At 41.3% G+C, this 25314-nt stretch overlaps 1 protein-coding gene across 2 annotated transcripts in view; it reads right to left on the bottom strand.

Annotated features, from left to right (window-relative positions):
* PTPN12 (protein tyrosine phosphatase non-receptor type 12) overlaps positions 1-25314 on the bottom strand; it is a 262737-nt gene that overhangs the window by 96117 nt on the left and 141306 nt on the right. The window contains exon 13 of one of the 2 annotated variants that reach the window (XM_029615046.1): positions 8349-8381. The exons of the other annotated variant lie outside the window; for it this stretch is intronic. Coding sequence (XP_029470906.1) covers positions 8349-8381 — 33 coding nt within the window. The remainder of the gene's footprint in view (positions 1-8348; positions 8382-25314) is intronic. 2 annotated transcript variants of the gene reach the window in all.

Genomic DNA, 25314 nt, shown 5'->3' on the forward strand with positions numbered 1-25314 from the left:
GGTCCATTTTCCTTTTGTCCTATATTCATGCTTTACCAATAGTTTACTCTCCTGATCTCTGCATGTGATTCCAAAAAAGATCAGCACAGGAGAGCCCAGACTTCAGCAGATTTATAAGTATGGAAATAGAGAAGATTTAAAGATTTTTAAGCAATATCATCCAGCCCAAAAATGGGCAATATTAATGAGTATTTTATCTGTCAAATATTTGAGTAATGCTTCTTTAAATATTTGGTTTGCATTGACTGTAAGTCACCTATCTTGCATACAGCTGAAGATTATAAATTTAGTATCTGTGCAGCCAACACTTTAAAAAAACATTACATATTAAGCTCATAGGGTAAAAAAGTATGCATTTACAGCCTCTTTCTAAAACCATGTCTACCTCCCTCTCTTCACACATCACACAGTAACAGTACATGACAGCAGAAAGACAAACATGGCCCGTCCAGGTAATCAGCTTCTCTGCTGAATTCACGAGGTCATGCGTCAGTGATCCGGTTCCAAGCTTCCATCTCCCCTTGCAATTACAGTCCATTAGAGGAAACTTCTCTGCATTTTAAATCCTAACAGGATAGTGCTAACCTCAACTTAAAAAGAAAACCTCACTTTTCTGATTAACTTTATTAAAAGTAGCTTACCATTTAAATCTGTCATGTAATTTTAGTTCAAGTAGGGAAAATGCTTGTTGCACTTGGGAGTACACAATCTCCAGTCATGCTCTACTGAACAGTGACAAATGACAAAGCTACCATATATGCCAAATAGAAATGTACTAAAGAATAAAAGGACAAATTGTAGCTCAGAGTGAAATGAATCCTGGCTAGAACCCAAATTAAAACTCTCAAGAAATCCATGGTTACACCATGCAACAGTGTAGGGGTCTATTATCAGATGAAAGAGCATGGTTGCCAGGAACATGGAATGCAGCTGCTATGATCAACCAAAAATAGCCCAACATTCTTCCACATAATTAAATAAGGAACATTAAACCCTTGATAACTAGGTTCAGACTACACACCAGCATTACTATGCTTGACTTACATATTCTTCAGATCTTATTCAGATGATAGTTAAATTGCTTTTTTTTTTCTTGCCTATTAGAAGCAGAATTAAGAAAAAATTATTCAAAGTGAACATAAAATAGTTTTTAGATCAGTAAAAATATAACATCTATTGGTATGAAGAATCAAAAATGAGAAATTACTACTTACTTGATAATTTCTTTTGCTCTAGGCCAGATGAATCCAGAACACCAGTGAGTTATGCACCTCTACCAGCAGATGGAGACTGAGCAAACTGACATCACAGTATATATACTCCTGCAGTGACATCAGCCTGCCAGTATTCTCTTCAAAAGCAACTGTGGATGGACTAGCAAAAAAGTGGAATAAAAACAGACAAGAAATACTGTACTCAAATAAGAAACATTGAGCTCAAAGAATGCATTAACACTAGTCTAGGGACTGGATTAACACTTACCAGTAAATCCCTGGAAACTTGTAGCCATGCAGGAGGACCATAGTGCAATCATTCAGCAGCCAAGGGCAGGAAGCTGGATTCATCTGTCTGTCCTAAAGAAAAGGAAATTATCAGGTAAGTAGTAATTTCTCATTTCTTACCATCCAGACAGATGAATCCAGAACCAGTGGGATGTACCCAAGCTACTCCTGAACAGGGCAGGAGGATGCCCATGGTCCAATCAAAACCGCACAAAGCCTGCATAACCAGACGATAATGCCTGGAAAAGGAGTGTAAGGAGGCCCATGTCATAGCTCAGCAAATATCGACGGGAAACGACAAACTAACCTCTGCCAATGATACTGAGCCCTAATCTGAATGGGCAACGGCTTTTTAGCTACCACACACACATGGCCGTGACCATCTCCTTAATCCAGCAAGCTATTATAGCCCACGAAGCTGGATCACCCCATTTTCCTCCACCATGAAGGACCAACAGGTGATCTATCTTTCAGAAAGGTTTAGAAACATCCAAATATCTCACGACATGTCTCTTGACATCCAAGGGATCCAACAAGCAGTATTCCTCCGCATCTCTTTCCTTATCCAAGGATGGTAAGGAACTGGACTGATTCAAGAGAAAATATAGACCACTTTAGGAAAGAAGGAAGGAATAGTATGCAGCTGTAACGCTTCTGGAGTCACCCGAAGGAAGGCTCCCGGCAAGACAAGACTAGCAGCTCGGATTTCGTCACACAGATCACCATTTTCAAGGACAGTAACTGCAAAGAAAAGCTACGCAGCGGTCAAAACGTAGGACCCACCAAGAACTCCAACACCAGGCTAAAACTCTACAAAGGAACCGGTAACTGCAAAGGACGACGAAGATCTCACTTCCCTCAAGAAACGGGCCACATCACGATGAAATAAGGATTCATCATTCATGTGGTCCCTGAAACAAGTAAGAGCCGCTACCTGTACCTTCAAGGAATTAAGGGCCAACCTTTTATTTAACCCATCCTGCAAGAAATCCAAGATGAGCAGGATCTTAACTAAATGAGGAAGTACACCTTGATCTTCACACCAAGCTTCCAACACTCGCCAAACCTGCACATAGGCTAAGGAAGTGGAAAATGTATGTGCTCGGAGCAAGGAGGCAATCACCGCAGTAGAAATCCACACTTCAATAAGTTAGCCCTCTGAAGGGCCATACCAGAAGACAAAACAGAGTCGGATCTTCGTGAAGGACAGGCCCCTGCTGCAACATGCTCCTGTGTTGCGAAAGACATGGGGGGCTTTCTACCAGGAGTCTTCACAGATCTGCATATCATGGTCTTCTGGGCCAATCTGGTGCCACCAGTAGCACCGCCCCACTGTGGCCTTCAATTCTTCGAACCATTCTTCCCAACATGGGCCACAGGGGGGGGGAAGGCATACAGCAGCTTGCCTTCTGGCCAGACCCACCTGATAGCATCAATCCCCAAGGCTTTGGATCTCTCCAACGATTGAAGAATCGAGGAGCCTTCACATTGCAAGAAACCGCCAACAAGTCTAGAAATGGAAGGCCCTAGCGATCCACTATTAGCTGTAATGCCTTGTCTGACAATACCCATTCTCCTGGGTCCAGACTCTCCCTGCTGAGAAAGTCTGCTCTTACATCGTCTCTTCCTGCAATGTGCAAGTCTGAGATCTCCTGAAGATGCACCTCCGCCCATTCCATAAATTGGTCTCTCCCCTGCGACACTTGCTGACTCTTGGTTCCTCCCTGCCGATTGATGTAAGCCACCATTGCTGCATTGTCTGACATTATTCAGACTGCTCCACCCTGCAAGCATGCTAACCAGACCGTCCGGGCTTCCAGCACTGTTAGTTCCTGACAATGTGGCTCTCATCTGTTGCGAGTACCAACTAGTCTGTTGATGTCAGGGTGACTCCCTTTCTCTGATAATCCGCTTGCAACCACCACAGGAGGAGAGAACAGACTTCCATTGGCAGGTGGAGCCAAATCGAATAATCCCGAGACTGCAGGTACCATTGAGACAGCAGGGAACGCTGAAGTGGACACATATGCGCCCTCATCCACAGTACTACTTCCAGGGTTGTCGCCATCAACCCTATCACCTGTAGATAGGATCACGCTGTCGGGCGTATAGTGTTAACCAAGAGACGCAAATAAATAAATAAATAAATCTGGGCCTCAACTTTTGCTTTGTGTCAAACCACATCCCTAGATACTCCAACAACAGAGATGGCTGAAGACTGCTTTTGGCTAGCTTCACCATCCAACTGAGCTCCTGTAACAAAATCACCACCTTGGGGGTCACCAGAAACTTGGCCCAAATCAACCAGTCTAAATACAGGTGTACAAGGATTCCATCCTCTCTCAGTTCTGCCGCTACCACCACCATAACAACCTTGGAAAAGGTTCTGGGAGCGGTGGAAGTGTCCAAAACAGATAATGGCACCCCAGCACAGCAGAACACAGAAAACGTTGGTGCTCCAATCTGTTAGGAATATGAAGGTACACCTCAGACAAATCCAAGGAAGTCAAATTCCCTCGGCTGTACGGCCATCACTGAGCGCAATGTTTCCAAAAGAAAATCAGTCACCCACTAACAACAACTGACCCCGTTCAGGTTCAAGATAGGGCAAGGAGCCTTCCTTCTTGGGCACAATGAAATAGATGGCATATCGACCCATATTTTCTTGATACGTGGGAAATGGAACCACAGCCCTCAAAACTCAGGAGCCTCAACAGTGTACACTCCACCACCTGCTTCTTCTGCAGGGAGACACCATAAACACATCCCGAGGAACACCGCGAAACTCCAGCGCACATCCTTCTCGTATCACATCCAGGACCCACTGATCCGATGTGATCTCGACCAACCTCTGATAAGAGACATCCCCCTCTGCGTCCTCTGAAAAATCATTCTTCTGTAGGGACAAAAATGCTTGGATCCTCTGAGATGACACCTCATGCCAAAAGGGTGCAGCAACTGCTTATCCTCTGGCAACCAGGGAACTGGAGATTCACCCCAATTACTGGCCAGCCTCTCCAACTCGCTCCCAAACAGGAGTGAACCTTTAAAGTGAATAGTATTGTTTGAAACAAATGAGGAAAGAACTCTATATGAAAAAAGCCTTTAATGAAAAAGATCTTGATGAAAAACATTGCAGTTGGTAGGAAAAGGAAATTGTTTAAAAGGGTATGCAAAGAATATATGCAAATTGTTATTTACATATGTGAGGTGTAAAACACATATGCTTTATATGATTGTAACATTTACAGAACATATGTATTGATTATTGTTAACACATTGTATAGGTATTTTTCCATATGCATGGTTGATTTTAAGGTATGAATGAGGTGTGAATGTGTGTTGAGGAATTGTGTAAGTTAATAAATGAAGATTTATATTGTGTAAATTATATAAGAGACTCATTCTGAAAAAGGAACCACAAATATCCAATCAAATGAGTCACGAATAACTCCACCCATATTTCCTTAACCAGAGCATCATCAGGCTGGAGGACCCAGACTAAGTAAAATCAAATGAAGACAATTCCCCCTGAGCCTCTAAGCAGCACAGGCATAAGTTAGAGGACACTCCAGGCTGAGATGCCCGAATATGAGAGGCAGCACGGAGGGAAAGGCGCTTAGGTTTCTTAGCCACCGACGCCATTAATCAGTCAATATGCTTAACAAGCGATGAACCATGTAAGCACCCCATGTTTTGTGCACCAAAAAGCTAAGCACACTGTCACCGCACCAAATCCTGGTGCACAACAGATGTGCGGGAATGTGCGCACAGGCCGTGCGGAAAATTCAGATGCACTTGTGTGCACAGACTGTCCTACAGAGGGCAGCCAAACACGCAGAAAAAAAGGGCATGAAAATGCTGCGGCAGCCTTCCATGCAGCGCACAAAAAAAGAAATCTAACAGCAGGGCTTAGCCCACCTAGGCTGCTCAACCCACCAGGCTGCCCAGTTCCCCTAACCTCGTTGGGAGCGGGAAAGAACGTCGGGATGGCGCACCTAGCATGGAGACCGGAAGAAGTCTTAAACTAACCCCTCCACTTTTTTTTTTTTTTTTTTTTTTTTTTTAAACATGCCTGGGTCTCAGCCTTCCTGGATGAGTTCAGAGATGGTCTCTGGCTGTGGGGGAGGGGGAAGAGGTCATATACAGTCACCATGCTCGACTTCCTGCACCCGCTGTCTTTCAGCTGCTTACTTCAACTAAGTCCATGCCAGCCTATAATCAGCTAACAGACCAAGGCACTCATCTGAAGGACCATGAAAATGACCTCAGGAATTCTCTACTAGGGGAGGGACCATTAGGTATCCCTGCTGTCCTGCAGGGCAATCTAAATCTCCAATTAATTCTCCGCTAAATCTGAAGCAATCCCCAGTAAGGAAATACATGCCCACATCTGCTGGAGACTGAGAATACTGGCAGGCTGATGTCACTGCAGGAGTATATATACTTTGACATCAGTTTGCTCTGTCCCCATCTGCTGGTAGAGGTGCATAACCCATTGGTTTTGGATTCATCTGCATGGACACTAAGAAAGGACCAATGCACTAATTACTCTGGAATGCAGAGCACTGATGGATCAGATGCTGTAACAGACCAAACAGCTGTGTCAGCTGAATTGAGGCCTGAGGCATCAGGTGCAATGGGCTTGATCTGAACCTCAACTTCAGCAGCGCTGATTGCACACTGGATCCAAGGCATGGCACTTTTTTTGTGTGTGTGTTAACATGCCCCACAGATGCTTGTTTGTGGCGCATTTGTAACTTGCTCAACCCAGGTGGAGCAGTGGATCCGGAAACCAGCACCACAGAAGGGGGAGCTCTGCGAGGAGAGCATTTCAGCTTTTTACTGACCTCCAAAGTTCTTTCATCTTACAGGCCTTGTTTTTCTAGAACATCAGTGACATTCAGTCACAGTCATAGCTGTTTGCTGTGTCGTGGTCTGGCCCCAGATATTTCTAACAAATATCATGGCCATCTACAATGGACATCTTTTGGCCACAATGCACTGCTTGAAGCACTGGAAGTAGCACTTTTCACTGCTTATATTTTTAGCAGTGAAAAGTGCTGTTGTGGGGCCACCGAAGTAGGGAGGCAACGCAAAGCTAATTTAAAGAAAAGAAAATATAAATTTCCAAACAAATTAGAGGGGGTACACGTTCATGCAAAAGTTCAGAAAAAAAAATATAAGACTCAAAGGCTCAAGAGAGCTCTTATGCATGCTCAGTAGAGCAAAAACTCTGAGCTAGGAAAGAAAGGTCCATTTGGCACCACTGGATGTTGTCGCCCATGTGTCATAGCTAATTAAGCCCTGCTGACAGAGAACCAATATTAGAAAGGTAATGGGCTTTATAATACTTTTTGCATGCAATGTACCACTTCTTACTATTAGCAAGACTTGCTTATCTGAAAGGAGTTTCACTCATTTTCATACCATTTTCCCTCTCACTCACACTCCCTTCTCCTATGGGCTTTTGTCGCCTTTACTGCCTTCTTTAAATTAGTTTCAAATTTTGCTCTGAACACTGATAAAATCCTACTTATTTTAGTGTGTGATCTAAAAAGTTATTCTATTACAGCGGCTCCCTACCCTGTACTGGAAGCACAATTGGTCTAGTTTTCAGGGTATCTATAATGAATATGCATGAGGTATTTATATAAACTGGAAACTCCATGTATACAAACCTCTTATGCATATTCATTGTGGCTATCTAGGACTGGGTTAGAAAACGATGTTCAGTTAGAATGTACAGAAATATCAAATACTAAAACAAGAATTTCTAAAATTCAAGGTGTAATTTAAAATAATCTATATGTGTATTAGAAAAGTATGAACTGATGTATTAATATGTATTATTTCTAATTTAGTGTGCATTTTGCTACTAGGACTTATATGCAAATAATGCTGGTAGCAAACTATATAGTTTTTTTTTTAATGAACATTTTCACAAAAACCTTAATTACAACTTAACAGATGTAAATTTTTTTTTTTGCAAGATAGCATTTTCAATTGATTTTTCATGTGTAGTTTAGCTACCATATTTTTCGCTCCATAAGACGCACTTTTCCCCCCAAAAGTGTGTGGTGGGGAGTGTGCATCTTATGGAGCGAATATATAAAAAAAATCTAAAAATCTAACTATAACCCCCCCCCCCACCCTCCTGACCCCTCCCAAGACCTGCCAAAAGTCCCTGGTGGTCCAGCGGGGGTCAGGAGGGTGGGGGGTTGTTAATTCATTTAAAGGGTTGGAATGGGATTGTTTTTTTTGGGGGGGGGGTTCCCACAGAAAGTGAAAGATAAAAGTTTTCTGGGGAGTAGACCGAAATGGCCCTCCCCAGACCCGAAAACAAAATGGGGGACAAAAAAAAATGTTATGCACTCCTCTAATTTGCTCCATAAGACGCACAGACGCCCGGGGACAGAGCCGGTTTAGCACACTTTTTTTTTTTTTTTCCATTTTCCCCCTCTGAATCCTAGGTGCGTCTTATGGTCAGGAGCATCTTATGGAGCGAAAAATACGGTATATGTTCAGTTAAGGAACTGCTTTGCATAATTTTGCATTGCCACTCACCTATGAATTTAAATACAATTTTTCAAGCATAAAACTACATGCAAAAAATTGCTATTTACATGCTAAAAAAGGACAAATAGTGCATGCTATCCCACTTAGCATGCACTATTAGTGATCTGTGTGTGCAAAGTGGCTGTTTGTGAATTTGGCCACATATTAGTACTTCAGCCTCAAGGATTAAGTTCTGCTCATTATGTCAGCTTCAACCATGACATCCCCAAGTTCAAATCCATCATGCCCTCTCAATCACTCATCCTTGCAAGGAAGCAAAATATGTACCTGTCTGTAATTGGTACTGATTGCTCAATGTGCCTGCAAAACACAACAAATAGAAAGGATGTACAAGAACAAGCAAACATTGCTGCTACAAAACATTATACAATTCCCAATTCATGCCAGATTAAAAATGAAGCCACAGGGTTACAGAATCTGACGGACTGTTTTTTTCTCTCAAAATAGTAAAAATTCACACAAAATGCAATTTATGAAAATCCTTTATGTAGCAAATTGAAAGTTGTAAATCAAATTCAAGTTAAATACAGAACATTTACTGTACAATCACCCAGTTTTGAGATACACAAGAAATGCCATATTGGTCAGACCAAGAGTTCATCGAGCCCAGCATCTCTAGCTCCAAAAGTGATCAATCCAGATCATTTACTAAAAATAACCAACATCTTTATGGGTACTGTTCATTCCCAACAGTAAGAGGTAATACTCCCAAAGTCCACCAAGCTAATTGCTAATGAACTTGTCCAATCCTTTTTTCAAAACCAGCTATACTACTGGCCTTGACCACATCCTCCAGCAACAAATTCCACCGCTTAATTGTGCATGAACAGAAAAACATTTGTTTTTAAAATCTGCTACCAGCTAATTTCATCGAAGTGCCTGCAGTTCTAATACTGTTTGAAAGAATAAATATCCGTTTCCATATATCAAAAATATCCCCTTTTGGAAAAGGTATATAGATGATCTGTTCTGGATATGGTCAGGAAGTTGTGAACTTATGCAGTTTAGGGAATGGATTCCTTCTTTGGATATGAATTTGGAATTTATTATCCAGGGCAGTGAAAGTCATCTTGCATTTCTTGACATGCTTGTTTGTAAGTTTGGGGATAAACTAGTAGCTATGGTACATTCTAAACCCAAGGATAGAAACTATTTTGCATTTCAAAAGTTTTCATCCTAGGAAATTGAAGGAAAGTATCCCGATTGGGCAATTTCTGAGATACCACAGAATTTGCACCTCAGTTGATGAATATAAGATCAAGGCTCAGAATCTAATACAGAAATTCATTTCATGGGAGCATTCTAGAAAATGTATCAATTGGGCGTACAAGAGGGCCCTGTATACCAATAGAGAATCTTTTGTTAACTTTGCTTCATCCACAAATTAAGAGATTGGTGTGTTGTATTCCGTATTACTCTACATCAACTTCTTCGCTATGAAGGGAAAAATTTGAGGAACATTGTCTCAGGGGAATCCAATTGGTAACAATGTTGGTGTACAAGGACAATTTAGGTGTTCTGGTTGCAGCGTATGTAACAATGTATTGGTTACAGATGTGTTTGAGAATAATCATTTGAAACATCCTTTTGCAATCAATGGATGTTATACTTATCGATCCGAATGTGTTATTCATGCTATTGTATGCCCGTGTAATATGGTATACACTGGGCACATTAAACGAGAAATACAGTAGAGAATCATTGAACATAAAAGTAATTTGAGGACTGTGAGAGATGGTGCTCCTTTAGTGGCCCATTGGAGAACATCTGTACATCAGAGGACATTGAGTTTTTTTGTTATCCAACTGATGCTTGGCAATGGTGGGGATATCCCTAGAGTATTATGGCAGAAGGATCAGAAATGTATACATTGGTGGAATACTATGGAACTTAATGGTTTGAACAAAGGTGTTGAGTGGAGGCATTCTATTAAATAGTAGGGCTTCAGATCGTGGGGATTCTTATGAACATGGAGAATGGTTGTTATAACCATGGATTGGAGGTATCAGATTTGATTGGTGGAAAGGAGGTCAGGAAGTGAATTTTGATTGGTTTAAGTTTTTAAAGATGGCATGGAAAGGTGGGGGGTTTTTTTGGGAGTACTTCATGTTTGTCAAGGGATTGTGGATATGGTAGCTGATAGGTGGGGAAGTGATCAGATATGTTTTGATTGGTTGGTTGCAATTTTAAAGATGGTGCGGGAATTTCTAGTGCATAAGCGATGGCGTTTGAGATGTGTTATATCGGGACATGAATTGTCAGTGCTTGAGATGAGTTATATCGGGATGTGTATTGCTGGTATTTTTGTGCAATAAGGACATATACTGGATTTAATGGTAGGTTATCAACACGATCATTTTTGTGTGTGATAGAATTTAATAAGGAATTGAAGTTTGATATTTATTATAATACACAGGAATTTTTTCAAGGGTCAGGCTACTGGCTGGCAGTGCGGGCGATTATTTAGAGAAGGAAAGAAGGCATTGGTGGTGTTTGGACGTTTAATTTGGATGGTGGGCAGTAATGCAGTCGAATGAATGAAAAAACAGATATCAACTCTTTGTAGGTTAAAAGGAAATGTGTGTGGATAATTAAATTGGTCTATTTGTATGTTTTTATGTTCTTTAGATACTGAATTCTTGAAGGTTTGAGTTGAATTACTTCAATATGCTATGAAGACTGTCTATAATGAACCTCTAAAGATCGGGTTATTGCAGCCATTAGCAGAAGGCACTGGCTGCCTGAAAACAGTCATTCCGTCATCAGTATAGAAGAATTATTTTGCCAGCATTCAAGATATTGATTTGGTGGTGATAATTTTAGTGGGTAACTGGTTCCCCTACACTTTAGAAGATTTCCCCTGAAGAAGCCTGACAGGGTGAAACAAAGGACTTTATTGGGCAGTACAGATGGTGTGGGATTTTCATTGTGTATATAGATTTTGTGTGTGGGATATGTATGTGATTGAATGATTGGATGGATTAAATTTGTGTGTTTATAGTAGGTGGGTATATTTAATGGAATGTAGGTAAACTGTTACATTTGTAAAATTATGTGTCATGATATTGGTGTAAAAGAATTGTTTTCATATTCAATAAAGACAACTTTTATAGGACATTAAATATGTTTTGTAATGTTATCTACCCCAGTTATCTGTTTAACTAGCTGATAATTGTTCAGTGGGTGGTTTCACTTTCTTTTTTTTCACCTTGAAAGAATAAATAACCATTCCCTATTAACTTGTTCATTACCATTCATGATTTTATAAACTATCCTATCACCTTTCAGTCCAAGTTGGAGCTGTAAACAGTCAAGCCTTTCTTCATAAGAAAGCTACTCCATATTCTTTTTTTTTTTTTTTGCCTCTGTACCTTTTCTAGTTCTGCTGTACTTTGAAACAGTGATGAGCAGAGCTTGACAAAATATTTAAGGTGTAATTGCACCATGGATTTATATATTCTATATTCAGTTTTCTCTTTGTTCCTTTGCAAATTATTCCTACATTCTATTTGTTTTTTCTGATCACTTTTGAAGATCCCAAAACATTGTCCGTAACAATTCTAATGTCCTTTTGAATGGTAATGCCTAATTGTGTACACATAGCTGGGATTACTTTTCCCTATGTGCATCACTTGCACTTGCCACATTAAAATTTCATCTTTCATCTAAATGTCCAGTTGTCCAATCTCACAAGGGCCTCACTAAGTAGATAACTGACGTTTATAAAATGTACACAGTCAAATTAATTTTTCTTTCAGCTCAAGAACGCCTCTTCTGGAATTTCAACATAAGCCTTCATCTGCAAGTTTTCATGGAATTATTTTCAGTCTGACCAATGTAGGAACTGTCCAGAACTGCACAGGGCTCCTTCCAGAAACTTGCATCATTGGCTCTAATCCAGCTCCAAGTATCACCCTTAACAATGACCAGGACTCCCATCTTCATGCCCCTTGGGGGCTGTGAATGCTGCCTCTGACATCCCCAGCTGACCTGGGGTACACAGGACCTTATCCAGGAACTGAATGGAGGACCCACCACATGACAGTATGCAGTAGGGATGTGAATCGTTTTAGGACGATTAAAATTATCGTCCGATAATTTTAATATCGTCTTAAACCGTTATGGAACACAATACAATAGAGATTCTAACGATTTATCGTTATAAATCGTTAGAATCGTGAGCCGGCACACTAAAACCCCCTAAAACCCACCCCCGACCCTTTAAATTAAATCCCCCACCCTCCCGAACCCCCCCCCAAATGACTTAAATAACCTGGGGGTCCAGCGGCGGTCCGGAACGGCAGCGGTCCGGAACGGGCTCCTGCTACTGAATCTTGTTGTCTTCAGCCGGCGCCATTTTCCAAAATGGCGCCGAAAAATGGCGGCGGCCATAGACGAACACGATTGGACGGCAGGAGGTCCTTCCGGACCCCCGCTGGACTTTTGGCAAGTCTTGTGGGGGTCAGGAGGCCCCCCCCAAGCTGGCCAAAAGTTCCTGGAGGTCCAGCGGGGGTCAGGGAGCGATTTCCCGCCGCAAATCGTTTTCCGTACGGAAAATGGCGCCGGCAGGAGATCGACTGCAGGAGGTCGTTCAGCGAGGGTTCAGCTTGGGGGGGGCCTCCTGACCCCCACAAGACTTGCCAAAAGTCCAGCGGGGGTCCGGAAGGACCTCCTGCCGTCCAATCGTGTTAGTCTATGGCCGCCGCCATTTTTCGGCGCCATTTTGGAAAATGGCGCCGGCTGAAGACAACAAGATTCAGTAGCAGGAGCCTGTTCCGGACCGCCGCTGGACCCCCAGGTTATTTAAGTCATTTGGGGGGGGGGTTCGGGAGGGTGGGGGATTTAATTTAAAGGGTCGGGGGTGGGTTTTAGGGGGTTTTAATGTGCCGGTTTTGCGATTTTACGATTTTTCACGATATTTTACCCCCCCAAACGGCAACAATACGATTCCCTCCCCCTCCCAGCCGAAATCGATCGTTAAGACGATCGAGGACACGATTCACATCTCTAGTATGCAGCGCTGCCAATGAGTCAGCAGGCCAGCCTCTTTCCAAATAATTCTATTAGATCAGTAAGGCACAATTATGTTTTTGCTAAATCCATGCTAGCTCTTCCTCATTAAGCCTTATTTATCCATACATTGAGTAATTTTAATCTTAACTACTGTTTCCACCATTTTGCCCAGCACCATCAGGCTTACTGGTATACTTTCCAGGATCATCCTGTTTAAAAATGGTCATTACAAGTAGCAAATTATAAATGGTAAGTTAGAGTTTCAGTAGTATGAATGCAATTTCATATTGGAACTCCTTCAGTACTCTTGGGTGAATACTACCTGGCCCAAGCGATATGCTATTTAAATTGACAAATTTGTTCTAGGACCTCTTCCAGATTCACAAAATTAGTCTAGCATTCTCAATCAGGTCACCTCCATTCCTCTCTCCTTCTGGCCCCTGCCACCCTCTCTTCCTTTTCTGAAATCACATCTCTCCTCCTTCAAATTCAATACTTGTTCCTCTGAGCCCATTCCCACCCAGCTCCTCAGCTCTATTTCCCCCCGAGACAAACCTTCCATCTAGCACATCCTCAATATTTCAATTTCTACTGCAACTATTTCCCACTTTCTTCAAACATATGATCACACAACTCAAAAAAACCTTACTGAATCCTACCTACCCTGCTAACCATCATTCCATCTCCCTCCTTTTTGCCTTCATACTACTTGAACGTGCTATTCACCTCAAGACAATCTCTATCCACTCCAGTCTGGTTTTTGCCCTCTACATTCCACAGAAACTGCTCTTGCCAAAGCCTCTTCAAGGTCAAGGCCTTTATTCGGATCCTCCTCCACCTCCTTGATTTATCCATTGCTTTGGTTTTGTTGATCACCACCTACTCCGTAATACTCTATCCTCATTTGGATTTCAGAACTCCATCCTGTCTTGGTTTTCTTCTTACCTCTCCCCTATTGCACTTTTAGTTTAGTTTATTGATTTATTACATCAGCCTTCCAAATCAATTACAAATTATAAGAAGTCCAAATAATACCTATCTAAAAATGAGAAAACTTTCTAAAATTATAATAAAATTGGAGACTTACAAAAGATATGTAACTCATTAAAATCATGGATAATACTAAAGGACATTGTTCCTGAGTTGTCATGATTTATAATCTAAAACTAATGTACAAAGCTACATAATCATGGCATAATTCTAAAAATAAAATAACCTAAAAGCTCCTCAAAAGATCCATTATAGATAAAATCTATATCTTAGTGCAGCATTTTCAATATATTTTCCATGTCATGGAATTCCGTTGCTAGATATAGGGCTTAAAGTTTTTATAAACTTCCTAAATTTCAAACAGTTGAACTCCTTGCGAGCTTCTACTGGAAGACCCTCCTTTACTGCCATCCCACTATCAACTGGTGTACCTCAGCTTAGATCCTGTGGCCTAGGACAGTCTTGGAATTCAAGAGGATAGGAAAAACAAAAGAACCTTAATGTCTAAAGGATAGAAATAAAGAAAACAGATAACCTGTGTTAACTGGGGTAACTTGCATGCAGCAGCAGTTTCTACCTTTAACAGAAGGCACAGGGGAGGGGGAGAAGCCTGTATGGCGCAGTAATTTCTGCCCAAAAGAAAAACCCACCTTGCTGGACAGAGTAGGTTTTTTTTTCTGTCATTTACTATGTTCTCTTCTCCCTTTACTAATTCCCTTGGTGCTCTGATCTGTCTTCATGGCTTTCAATATGCTACACCAGAAATGTCATCATGAATTCAGTCCCAAATCTTAACATGCTTGTCTGATATTGCTGCCTAAATCTCACCACCATCTTATATTCAATATGGCCAAAACAGAATCCTTTTACTCATCTCCTCCTCCTCCCCTTCCTTCAAACCTTCCCTCTCTAGTTTTGTGGATAACATGGTCATCCTCCCAGTTCACTCAGCTCATAACCTCATATCCAGAACACTGCTGAAATATGTCATTGCTTGCTCTCTCTCCAAACTCGGCCTGTTTCTTTCAGCACACAGTATCAGAACCATTATCCACTCTCACCACCTCTTGGCCAGACTACTGCAACCTGCTCCTCACAGGTCTCTCAGATAACCAATTCTCTCCACTGCGCTCTAGCCAAAATTCAGTTGCACAACTTATTTTTCATCAAGACACTACAGGCATATAACATCTGTTCTCAAGTCACTATATTGACTCCCTATCCATTTTTGCACACAGTTAAAAGTGCCTCTTACTCAGCTAGAAAAGCCTTCACTTCGCAGTTCCTCACTATCTCTTTATTTCTCTCTGCATCCCTCCTCAGAAACTCCACTTATCGGGCAAGTCATTCATCTATGCCGTTCTCCCATGCTAACTCCCAACTCTGCTTTCCACCTTGCTGTACCATATTCTTAGAATAGTTTCCTGAGTTGGTGTCTCATCTCCCTCTGATGTTATTCAATCCAGTCTAAAAACCCACCCTTTGAGGCTACTGAAAAATTTTAACCCTGATTATTCTACTCACAGCCTTACTGTTTTTAACAATTTTCTTAAAATAAAATTCGCAAAGTCTTTTGCCTTTTATCCTGAGTGCCCCCTTTATCCCCTGATCATCTACTAGGTCCAGCTGACTCTTTCACAGGCTTCTTGCACTGGATGCACTTGAAAACTTTTTCATTATTAATTTTTATATCTTTGGAAAGTCTCTCCTCAAATGTTTTTAGCCTACCTAGTTTTATATCCTGTCAGCACTTGTGCTCATTCCTATTTTCCTCATTGGAACTTGCTTTCCTTATTATTATAGGACACCATTTTGGATCTACTACCCTATTTACAGCACCATTTAGCATGCTGTTTGTCTCGTCTTTCTATATTTTTTTTTAATTTATGGAAAACATTTTATCTGGGCTTCCAAGACAGTATTTAAAAACTCTGTGCTTCATTTAGACTTAGTCCTCAACTGCTCCTTCTAATATTCTTATTTTATCACAATCTCCCTTTTTAAAGCTGATTGCTACTATAGTAGTTTTATTTAGTATTCTTTCTCTGGTAATAATGTCAAAGTTGATTGGTTATGATCATTATTGGAAAGCAGTTCCATCACTATTACCCATTGTATCAGGTTTTGTTTTCCAATGAGAACCATATTTAGTTGGCACTGCTACCCAACACATGCACAGCTGAAAAGCAGTTTAAAAAAAAATTTGAGTATGCCAGTTGCAGCCATATGGAAAAATTGACATGAAAGACTGGTTTGCAAGATTGTGGGATATATCAATGAAGAAACTAACGTGGCTAAAAAATGAGAAAAGTAATTGTTATTGGAAAGTGTTGTGAGTCCGGAAGTGGACCCCTGTTCAGAGGTAAGGTTAGCACTGCCAAAGAGGGAGTTAACCTTCTCTGGTCTCTACTGTCGGAGGGCAAGGCTTGAAGGTTCACCAGTCAAGTACAAGACTTCGCCCTGGAAGCTCATGGTTCCCCCAGAAGGAGCCTGTAGGAACCCGGCCACTGGGACTTAGACTCCCTCAGGACTGAAGATTGGTCTGGATGCAGGCACCTCCTGCAGGTCATTGATTCCAGACGGCTGGCGCCTCCAGCAGGTCGAGTCAGTCCAGGAGTCGAAGCCAAAGAGTAGTCGAAAGCCGTTCTGAGGGTCGAAGCCAGGAGAAGGGTCCGCAGCCAGTCCAAGGTCAAGCCAAACGAAGAACGACAGCCAGTCCAGGGGTCAGAAGCCAAGAATCAGTCCAACAAGGAAGGAGAACAGAAGACCAGGAACACCAGCACAGAATCTGGAACCAGAAGCCACAATACCAAGGCAAGGTCTGAGAAGCAGACCTTGCCTTAAATACCTAAAATGAGGGAGGAGTCTCAGAAGGGAGCCACGACCATTTCCTGTCGTGGCCCCTTTAAATCTTATCTTCAGCTGCAGCGTGGCTCTAAGGCACCAGGAAGGGGGAGGAGTCAGCTCAGCCCCGCTGGGCTCCGCGGCCGGCCTGGGCAGCAGCCAAGGCCGCGGCAAGAACGCCGGAGGAGGCTCCCTGCTCCTGCAAGAGCCTCCGGGACCACCTAACGCCACGGGTAAGTACCTGGTCCCGGCCGCGGCCAGCGACCATTACAGGAAAGTATGGAAACCATTCTTGGATTTTGTAGGTAAGAAAATATAAGAATGGAAAATCTTTAATTCTCTTCCCTCTCTTCCCCATATTCACCCATTCCACTGACCGTTTTCTGTATAAACTCCTAGGAGGCCTCATTCCTTACAACTTTAATCAAACTTTCTCTTTTCTGAAATAATCCCACCTAGTTCAGTTCTTCCCAATCATGGCCTCATTCCTTTAACTCAAAGCTTCTCATTTGTTTTTGCCTTGTCTAGATTATTATTTTATTTTATTTTTTTATACCAACATTCAATAAGAACAATCACATCGGTTTACATGGTAGCTTGTGGGATAATTTGACAACGAGTCAAATTATCTTTACATTGTAACAGCGTCATATTATTCTAACAGTATAGCGGATTCGTGAGATACTTTGACAACAGGTCATAATATCTTTCATTGTATCGGCGGCAAGGTAACTTGTGGGGATATTTGACAGCGGGTCAAATTATTTTTACATCGTAACAGCAATAACATCCTATTGTTAGTTCCAAGGAGCAAGGATTGTCTCTTAAGCATCTCTGTATAGCATTGCATACATTTGTTATACATATACAAATTTCCATTGATTTCGTGAGGAAAAAATAGTTGGCAAAGAAGGAATCTCAAATACAATAATTGTAATTACTACTCCAAATAATTTCTGCACAAATGTATATCCTTCATTAGATGTAACTTTCTAATTGGCTGCCTTCTGTCGTACAAAAGTAGCTAATGGCTAAGTGGTAGGGCATGCATGAGGTTCAATTCACAAGCCGGCCTGTCTTCTACTTCTTAGGTCAGCTGCAGCTAAGGAGACAGCATTCACAGGTCCTAAGAGATGGAACCTCAGTCATAGCCCAAATGTGACACCCAGTGGCCAGACTCAAGGTACACACATCCTAATTTATAAGGAGGAGCCATGGTCTATGGCCCCCAGCGAAGGAATGTCACAGTAAAAGCTGGATAGGGCATTTAAAAAAAAAAAAAAAAAAGCGGGGAACCCCAAGCAGTTGCAAATGAAAGCTCATGGCTCTGAAGCCTGGCAGAGCTCAATTTTGATTTAACTGGAAGCCCAAAGCAACAGGAAGAAAATGCCACACACAAAAAACTATTTGGTTCATATTAATGTCTATTTACTAAAGTAAGACAATTGCCTTTAGAATGCAGTCTTCTGCTCTAGCTATTGAACTACAGTTGTCAATAGTTACAAGGCAACAAATCCCTTTCTGATGAGGATTATTACTTCACTATTTTTCAAGCAGGGGCCACTGACAAAAAAAACTTCAATGTGAGCCAGCACTACCACCAGACAAAGAAGTCCACACCCTGGGCAAAGGGGGCTGGGTGATCCTCCTCTATTGATGCAGTCAACCCAGGGCTGGGGGAGGGAATTCACCTCTGATAATGCAGGCAGTCTGGCTGCTCAAGCACACTCAGAGCTGCTTGTGTAACTAAAACAAACTTTACTCTCTCCTACCCTCTCTCTCTCCCCCATTCCCACACACACACTCTCCTACACCATCGCAGCTAATCTCAACCCCTATCTGACTCATTCAGCTTCCCCCCCCCCCCCCCCCCAAGGCGGTTCTTCTCCCAGTTTTAGTCTTACATTCACTTTCTCCAAGGACTTGCTGCTGGGAATGACCTCTAGACCAGCTGTTCTATTTTTTTCACCCAGCATCGCACGGTTTTCAGTGAGTTTTAGCCAGGCAATGCCCAAACTCTCATAGCCTTGAGAGAACTGCCTGGGAGTTTGGGCACCACACAGCTCAAACTCACTGAGAAATGCAGTGTGCCAGAAGAAAACAAGCTTCTGGAGAAGGTGAGGGAAGTGTGCATACTGGGGGATGAGAGTCAAGCAGGATCAGTGGGAGCCACCATTGGCTCCCAGGCTGTACAGTGAAGAACACTGGCAGAGAAAAGGTTAGGTGTATATAGTGCATCACTAAGTAACATATCTGAACTGAAAAGCCAATCCACAAAGTATGATAAAGCTTGTCTCACACACTGCACCTGCCCATCCCCAATCTAGAAACAGATGCCAACAGAAAAGAATCACTCACCTGATCTGCACATTGTTGTCAAGTCTTATTCAATCTGTTGTTCTCCCCCCTCCTCCTTACCCCAAAGGAGGCATTTGACTATACACAGTTACTCTGCACCTCTTAGATCCACTATATTCTTGACAAGGTTTCTTGAACAATTTATTTAAAGTCAGTCCTTCAGAAGCATATGTCCCCAGTTCTAATACATTCTGGTTCTGATCCAGTGCTTATACTGAACCATGGAGTATGGTAATCACTGGACTCCATGTTGTTCCCTATCATAGACTTAGTGACAATGTCTCCGCTTGTCAATACCAGTTCAGTATCACCTCACCACAGACAGACTCCTCAGTTGCTAAAGAAACACCTCTTACAATGATTCGAGTATCCTGCAGCTGGAACACTCAATACGTGGTAGATTTAAATCCCCTATAAACAGCTCCTCTGCTTTACATGCTATCCTTTGGAGGAGAACTACACCTCTTCCCTTTGTGATGTGGCCTATAGATTAGGCCTATATTGATATTAGCCCTTTGTGTGTTGTCTTGACTAAACCTAAACTCAGCTGCTTGCTCACTTTGTATCTCAACGGCTTTTAACATGTAAAGCTACTCTTTCCACGTTTACTTATTCTGTCCTTTGAAGGAGTATGTTCAGTATGGTTATCTCCCATCTTGATTACTGAACAATGATTCAATGACCTCAACTACATTCATTTCTTTCAATGTCTTCTTCCACTACGGTGGCTTCCAGATCAATGATTGTGATAAGACTATGAGCATTTGCACACACAAAAAAAAAACCACCCAGAAAATTCATACAAATACTACTTTCCTTGAAATACTGATTAAAGAAATATTTTCATCAGAAATAATGCCTGGTCTCTTGATTAATGTTCACAAATTTTGCACAAGGAGACCATGGAAATAGTTTATTCTGATGTCATTTTATTCTTTTAAAATCATTCTTTCCATGCAGGTCAATCCTGGCTTTTCCAATATATAAAGTGGCATTTTAACCGAATGCTCTGTGGGGGTTAAGGCTAAACTAGTGCACTATATATATTCTTAAGAAAACATTTTAAATGTGTCCCTAGGTCCAGGGATTTCACTTTAGAGCCACACACTAAGCTGCCATCTAAACCTTTGCTGTACATAATCCATAACTACTGCAGGAGCATGGGTATCTCAAACTAATTCAGCAGGCAAGTGAAGCACAAACAGGAAAGCCACTGGCAATTCTATGCCAAGTCCCAAATTACAGACAAAACATGTGTTATTTTCTCCTACAGTGCTACACTGTTGTGCTATTTCACCCAGCCAAATTCTGGATCCACTAGTTTCAAGAGCTGCTTTAAACATAGAAGCACAGAATATGATGGCAGCTAAAGACTACCAGGCCCATCGAGACTGCTCATTATCCCTTCCTGTGGCAAAACCACAAAGTCTATTTGATACCTGGTTTTTCTTCATTTTCTCTCAATGATTCTTTATGCTTATCCTATACTTTAAAAATTCTGTTACTGTTTTTGCCTCCAGTACCATCACTGGGGGACTAGTCTATGTATCTATGAAGAATTTCCTTAAGTTATTCCTAAGTCTACCACTCTTTCAGCCTCAGATCATGTCCTATTGTTCTAGAACATTTCTACTGAAAAATGTTCCCTTCCTGTGCATTTAAAATATCTGAATACACCCTTATCCCTGGTCTCCTCTTGAGTATACATATTTAGATCCTTTTTATAGGGTATATGATATAATAGCCCTTTTCTGGGGTTTACACTGGTTCTTTAATATAATTTTAAAATGCATGGGAAGGGCCTAGAATGCAGAAGCAGGAATCTTGCAATCACTGGCCCAACTCCCAATATTCCAATTATCTCACTTGAAAGGACATCTGAAGCTTCAAAATGTTTACTGTGATAGTATTTTACATTAATACGACTTGTTTAGATTTATATTACTTCATTTTTCCTAGAAGGGAATAATACTATTAACATCTAATGCTGGCAATTCATGGTGTTAATAGCTCAGCAACTCCCATGTCATCACAGAATACCAGGTAAACCCCTGGTTTTACCAGGTAAAACCCAAAGTCATTTGGGTTTTTGTGACTATAAAAGATTAATTTCCTGGAAAAGCTTGAACCAGATTAGATACTCTGCTCAAAAATCACACTTTTTTTAGTATTTTAACTGACCACCTAAATTTTTAAAGGTATATAGCACTCCATACCCCAGAAGGAAAAAAAAAAATCTTTCATGAAAGATGGTGCATGGCACATGCCAAAAATATTTCTAACAGCTCTCTACACCCCACAAGTGAAGCCATGTGCTCCATTTGGGCCTTCCTCAAGTTCATGAGTCGTGACGAAGCAGTTCCAAAGCAGTTTCTTTGTCAAGCCTAATGTCCACATGGGAACCAAGTTCCAAAATACATATTAGGCCTATATAATATGCCCACCAAGTTCCTTAAATTGGAATATCACTATATCTGAACATAAATCAAGAGCATTACCAACAGTAATCTGTCTAAATTATGTAAGAAATGAATGGAAACAACCTAATGCTGCCTATTTTCTCTACATAACATTTTGCAGATGTTGGATAATGCATTACACATGATTCCACTGCAGTTATCTATATTGCTTTTGTGAACAATACTTCTAATTACTAAGTACAACAGAAGAGACCCATATTGCAAGTAAAATAATTTGCATAGAACAGAGTCCTATATAAATTCAGTCATTCGAACTGCTACTCATGAGCTCTAATCACTAGACTGCTTCACTTATCACATAAAAGATAATTAAAATAGACATAGAAGGGGTATTTTTCTCATACACAGGAGGTTATATTTACTGATATAAAACGGTTCAAATGGTATTTAATGTTGCCAAAGCTAAGTACTTTTTTTTAATGAGTTATATGCAGCACCCTTTCTGGAAACAGAATATGAATATTAAACCATTCTATCACAAACCATCATGGCTAGTTTAGAATATGGTGTTTGAAACGAAGCAGGATGCTGACTGATGTAATGGAGTTTTTATCATATTCATTTTAACTCTTACTGAACAGGGCCCTTGAGTTGTCCCATGATTTCCCGCTTGGATAACATGTTTAAATAAGCGGGATATTAAGAACAATAAACATGAAAAAATTGTCAGTACCTAAAGTGCAGCCAAAGAGAGCCAGCAGCTTTATAATAAGCAGATTCCAATGCTTCCCTATGGACAGGTTGGAAGGAGAAGAAAATGCTTCCAGGACAGCAAGGGAAAGTGTTTTTAAGATAAGATACACAGTAATTTTGCACAAAGTGAATCAAAATAAACTGTATACCAAAGGCTTTACTGTATTACGACTTTTCAGATAAAACTATAACTCTCAAAAGTTAATTGGATTCCCACCAGATAGATCACAGTGCACTTCTACCAGAATTTTAACTGGGGGTCTTGAAGGGATGTTTCCTCTTCACAGAAAGCCTGCAATCACTTTTGCAAATCATAGCTTTTTTTAACATTAATTGGAATCACAAAAATGTAGATCTAGAAAGTGCAGTAATTTTAAACTTTCTCCTTACAATGGCATCTGAGTAACTCATCCCTGGTTAATTCAAACCATGAATCAACTCTAGTCCTGAAGAGTCCCAAACATGCTTAAGATAGGGGGCCTCAAGCCACGAACATGTCTCACGAGACAAATTTGCATACAATGGAGGCAGCACATGCAACTCTCTCTCTCATGCATATTCATTATGGATATCCTAAAACTAGGCAAGTGCATGGCTTGAGGACCCCTATCTTAAGCATTCCTTCACCATATAGTTCCTTAATACTTTTACCACCCATTTGATAAATATTTTCAGCCAATTCATCTAGAGATTAGACTAGTATCTCTCACAAGTTACCATGTTCTTTCACTAGGTCTGAAATCTCCTAATTCAGATATTTAATGAAACCTTTCCACTTATCCATTAAGTACTTAATCACCATATAGGGCCTATTTAATAAGCTGTGCTAATTCACTTACTGTGCAGTAAAATATAGGCATAACAAAAATGGAAACTTGGAATTTGCAAGTTTCACATGTTATTTCCAAGGGCAATGCAGTTATGCTAGTTTGCTGCATCACATGTAAATGAATGCAAAGCACAGTGCGGCATGTGAAAAACCAAGAAGTGTAGCTAACTTTCTCCTGAGAGCACTGGCAGGATAATGTGCCTTTCCACGCTCCTGGGGCTTTTCCTCATAAGGGCTGAATGGCCCAGTCATAGTCCTCCAAACCCCAGGAGCCAAATGCCTAGTGGCACCCCCCCCCCCCCAACCCACCATTTAAAAAAACAAAAACAAACCCTCCTTGTAGACAGGCCCCACCCCTATTCTTGAAGCTCCCCTCATGTAACAAAGTATAAAAAAGAGCCCTCTCCCTCCTGAACTCTTCTCAGGCTTACCATAAAATCCCCGAAGGTCGTGAGGCTTTTTTTTTTTTTTTAAATATTTATGGCCCAGCAGGGGGGTTTGTCCATGGCATTTTACTACAGCTTAGTAAATGAGGGTCAATATTCTATTAGTAGTAGAGATTACAGGAAAAGCTTACCTTTTGGGAGTTTCCAAATTGGGATTGCCCAATTGTGGAAACTAGCTGCTCTCTAGGTATGTGCTCTTTGTGCAATACAAATATAGGACGAAGTGTGCACACAAATCCTCCTCTCTATCAGTCCAAGGGGCTTAGGCATGTAAGACTATGCCGACTGACGCAGGTGTGGAGAAGCCAATTCATGAACGAAAGCCAAAATTCCAGGTTGAGGCTGGAAAGGAGAACCTAGAGGCCAGAAAACACATTGAACCCTTCTCTGTACTCCCAATGGGAGTACATCTCAAACTTGTTAGTTTCTCTCTTCAGCTGGGTATTTCAAGAAACAGATTATTTTCTCTTTCAATAGCCACTAAATAGTTACTGATCCTTATTCTATATAGAAAACCTGCCAGATTTATGTCGGTGGAGAAGATGATTTTGTAACCTTACTAAATTTATGACATTAGCCCTTTAAAATAGTGACCGTCCCATTGGATGGTCTGCCACCACATAGAGTTTGGACTTTAAGAAACCTGTAGACAACTTGAACTTTAAAAATACCCTCAGAGTACAGAGTCCTAACACACCTCTCTCTTCCCTCAGAAACAGCTTCTCCAGCCTGAAAACTAGCAGGAGTCTACTAACTGTGCTCCAACTATGGGGAAGCATTAGAAAGAGTAAAAAAACCTAATTTTGGGGGTGTTATATATAAAGCTGACCAGAGAAAGGAGGTTCACACGCCCATGGGATGTTAATCAAAGAACTTTAGCACCTTTTACTGGCTGAGAATCCATTTAGGGAGACCTGAATTCCTTTATAATCTAGTGAGCTGAGGTAGAATAGTTCCATTAATATGTCCTGGTGTTCTCCTAGTAGTTAAGGAAGGATTATAGAGTAGCAGCAGGGTACAGTGACCCAGAATAAAATTTAATATTCTTTGTTGACTCGAAAAGTGGCGGACCTCACGCGTCACCTAGATAGGATTTTAGACAGTGCTGGGGAGGAGCCGGCTGTCGTGGTACACGTGGGCACCAACGACATAGGAAAATGTGGGAGGGAGGTTCTGGAAGCCAAATTTAGGCTCTTAGATAGAAAGATTAAATCCAGAACCTCCAGGGTAGCATTCTCTGAAATGCTCCCTGTTCCACGCGCAGGTCACCAGAGGCAGGCAGAACTCCGGAGTCTCAATGCGTGGATGAGACGATGGTGCAAGGAAGAGGGATTCAGTTTTGTTAGGAACTGGGGAACCTTTTGGGGAAGGGGGAGTCTCTTCCGAAGGGATGGGCTCCACCTTAACCAGGGTGGAACCAGACTGCTGGCGCTAACCTTTAAAAAGGAGATAGAGCAGCTTTTAAACTAGAACAAAGGGGAAAGCCGACAGTCGCTCAGCAGCGCATGGTTCAGAGAGATGTATCTTTAAAGGATACTAATGATGCATTAGAATTAGGGCATCCCGACAGTGAGGTGCCA

Source organism: Rhinatrema bivittatum, chromosome 9 (assembly GCF_901001135.1).
Source record: "Rhinatrema bivittatum chromosome 9, aRhiBiv1.1, whole genome shotgun sequence".
NCBI lineage: Eukaryota > Metazoa > Chordata > Amphibia > Gymnophiona > Rhinatrematidae > Rhinatrema > Rhinatrema bivittatum.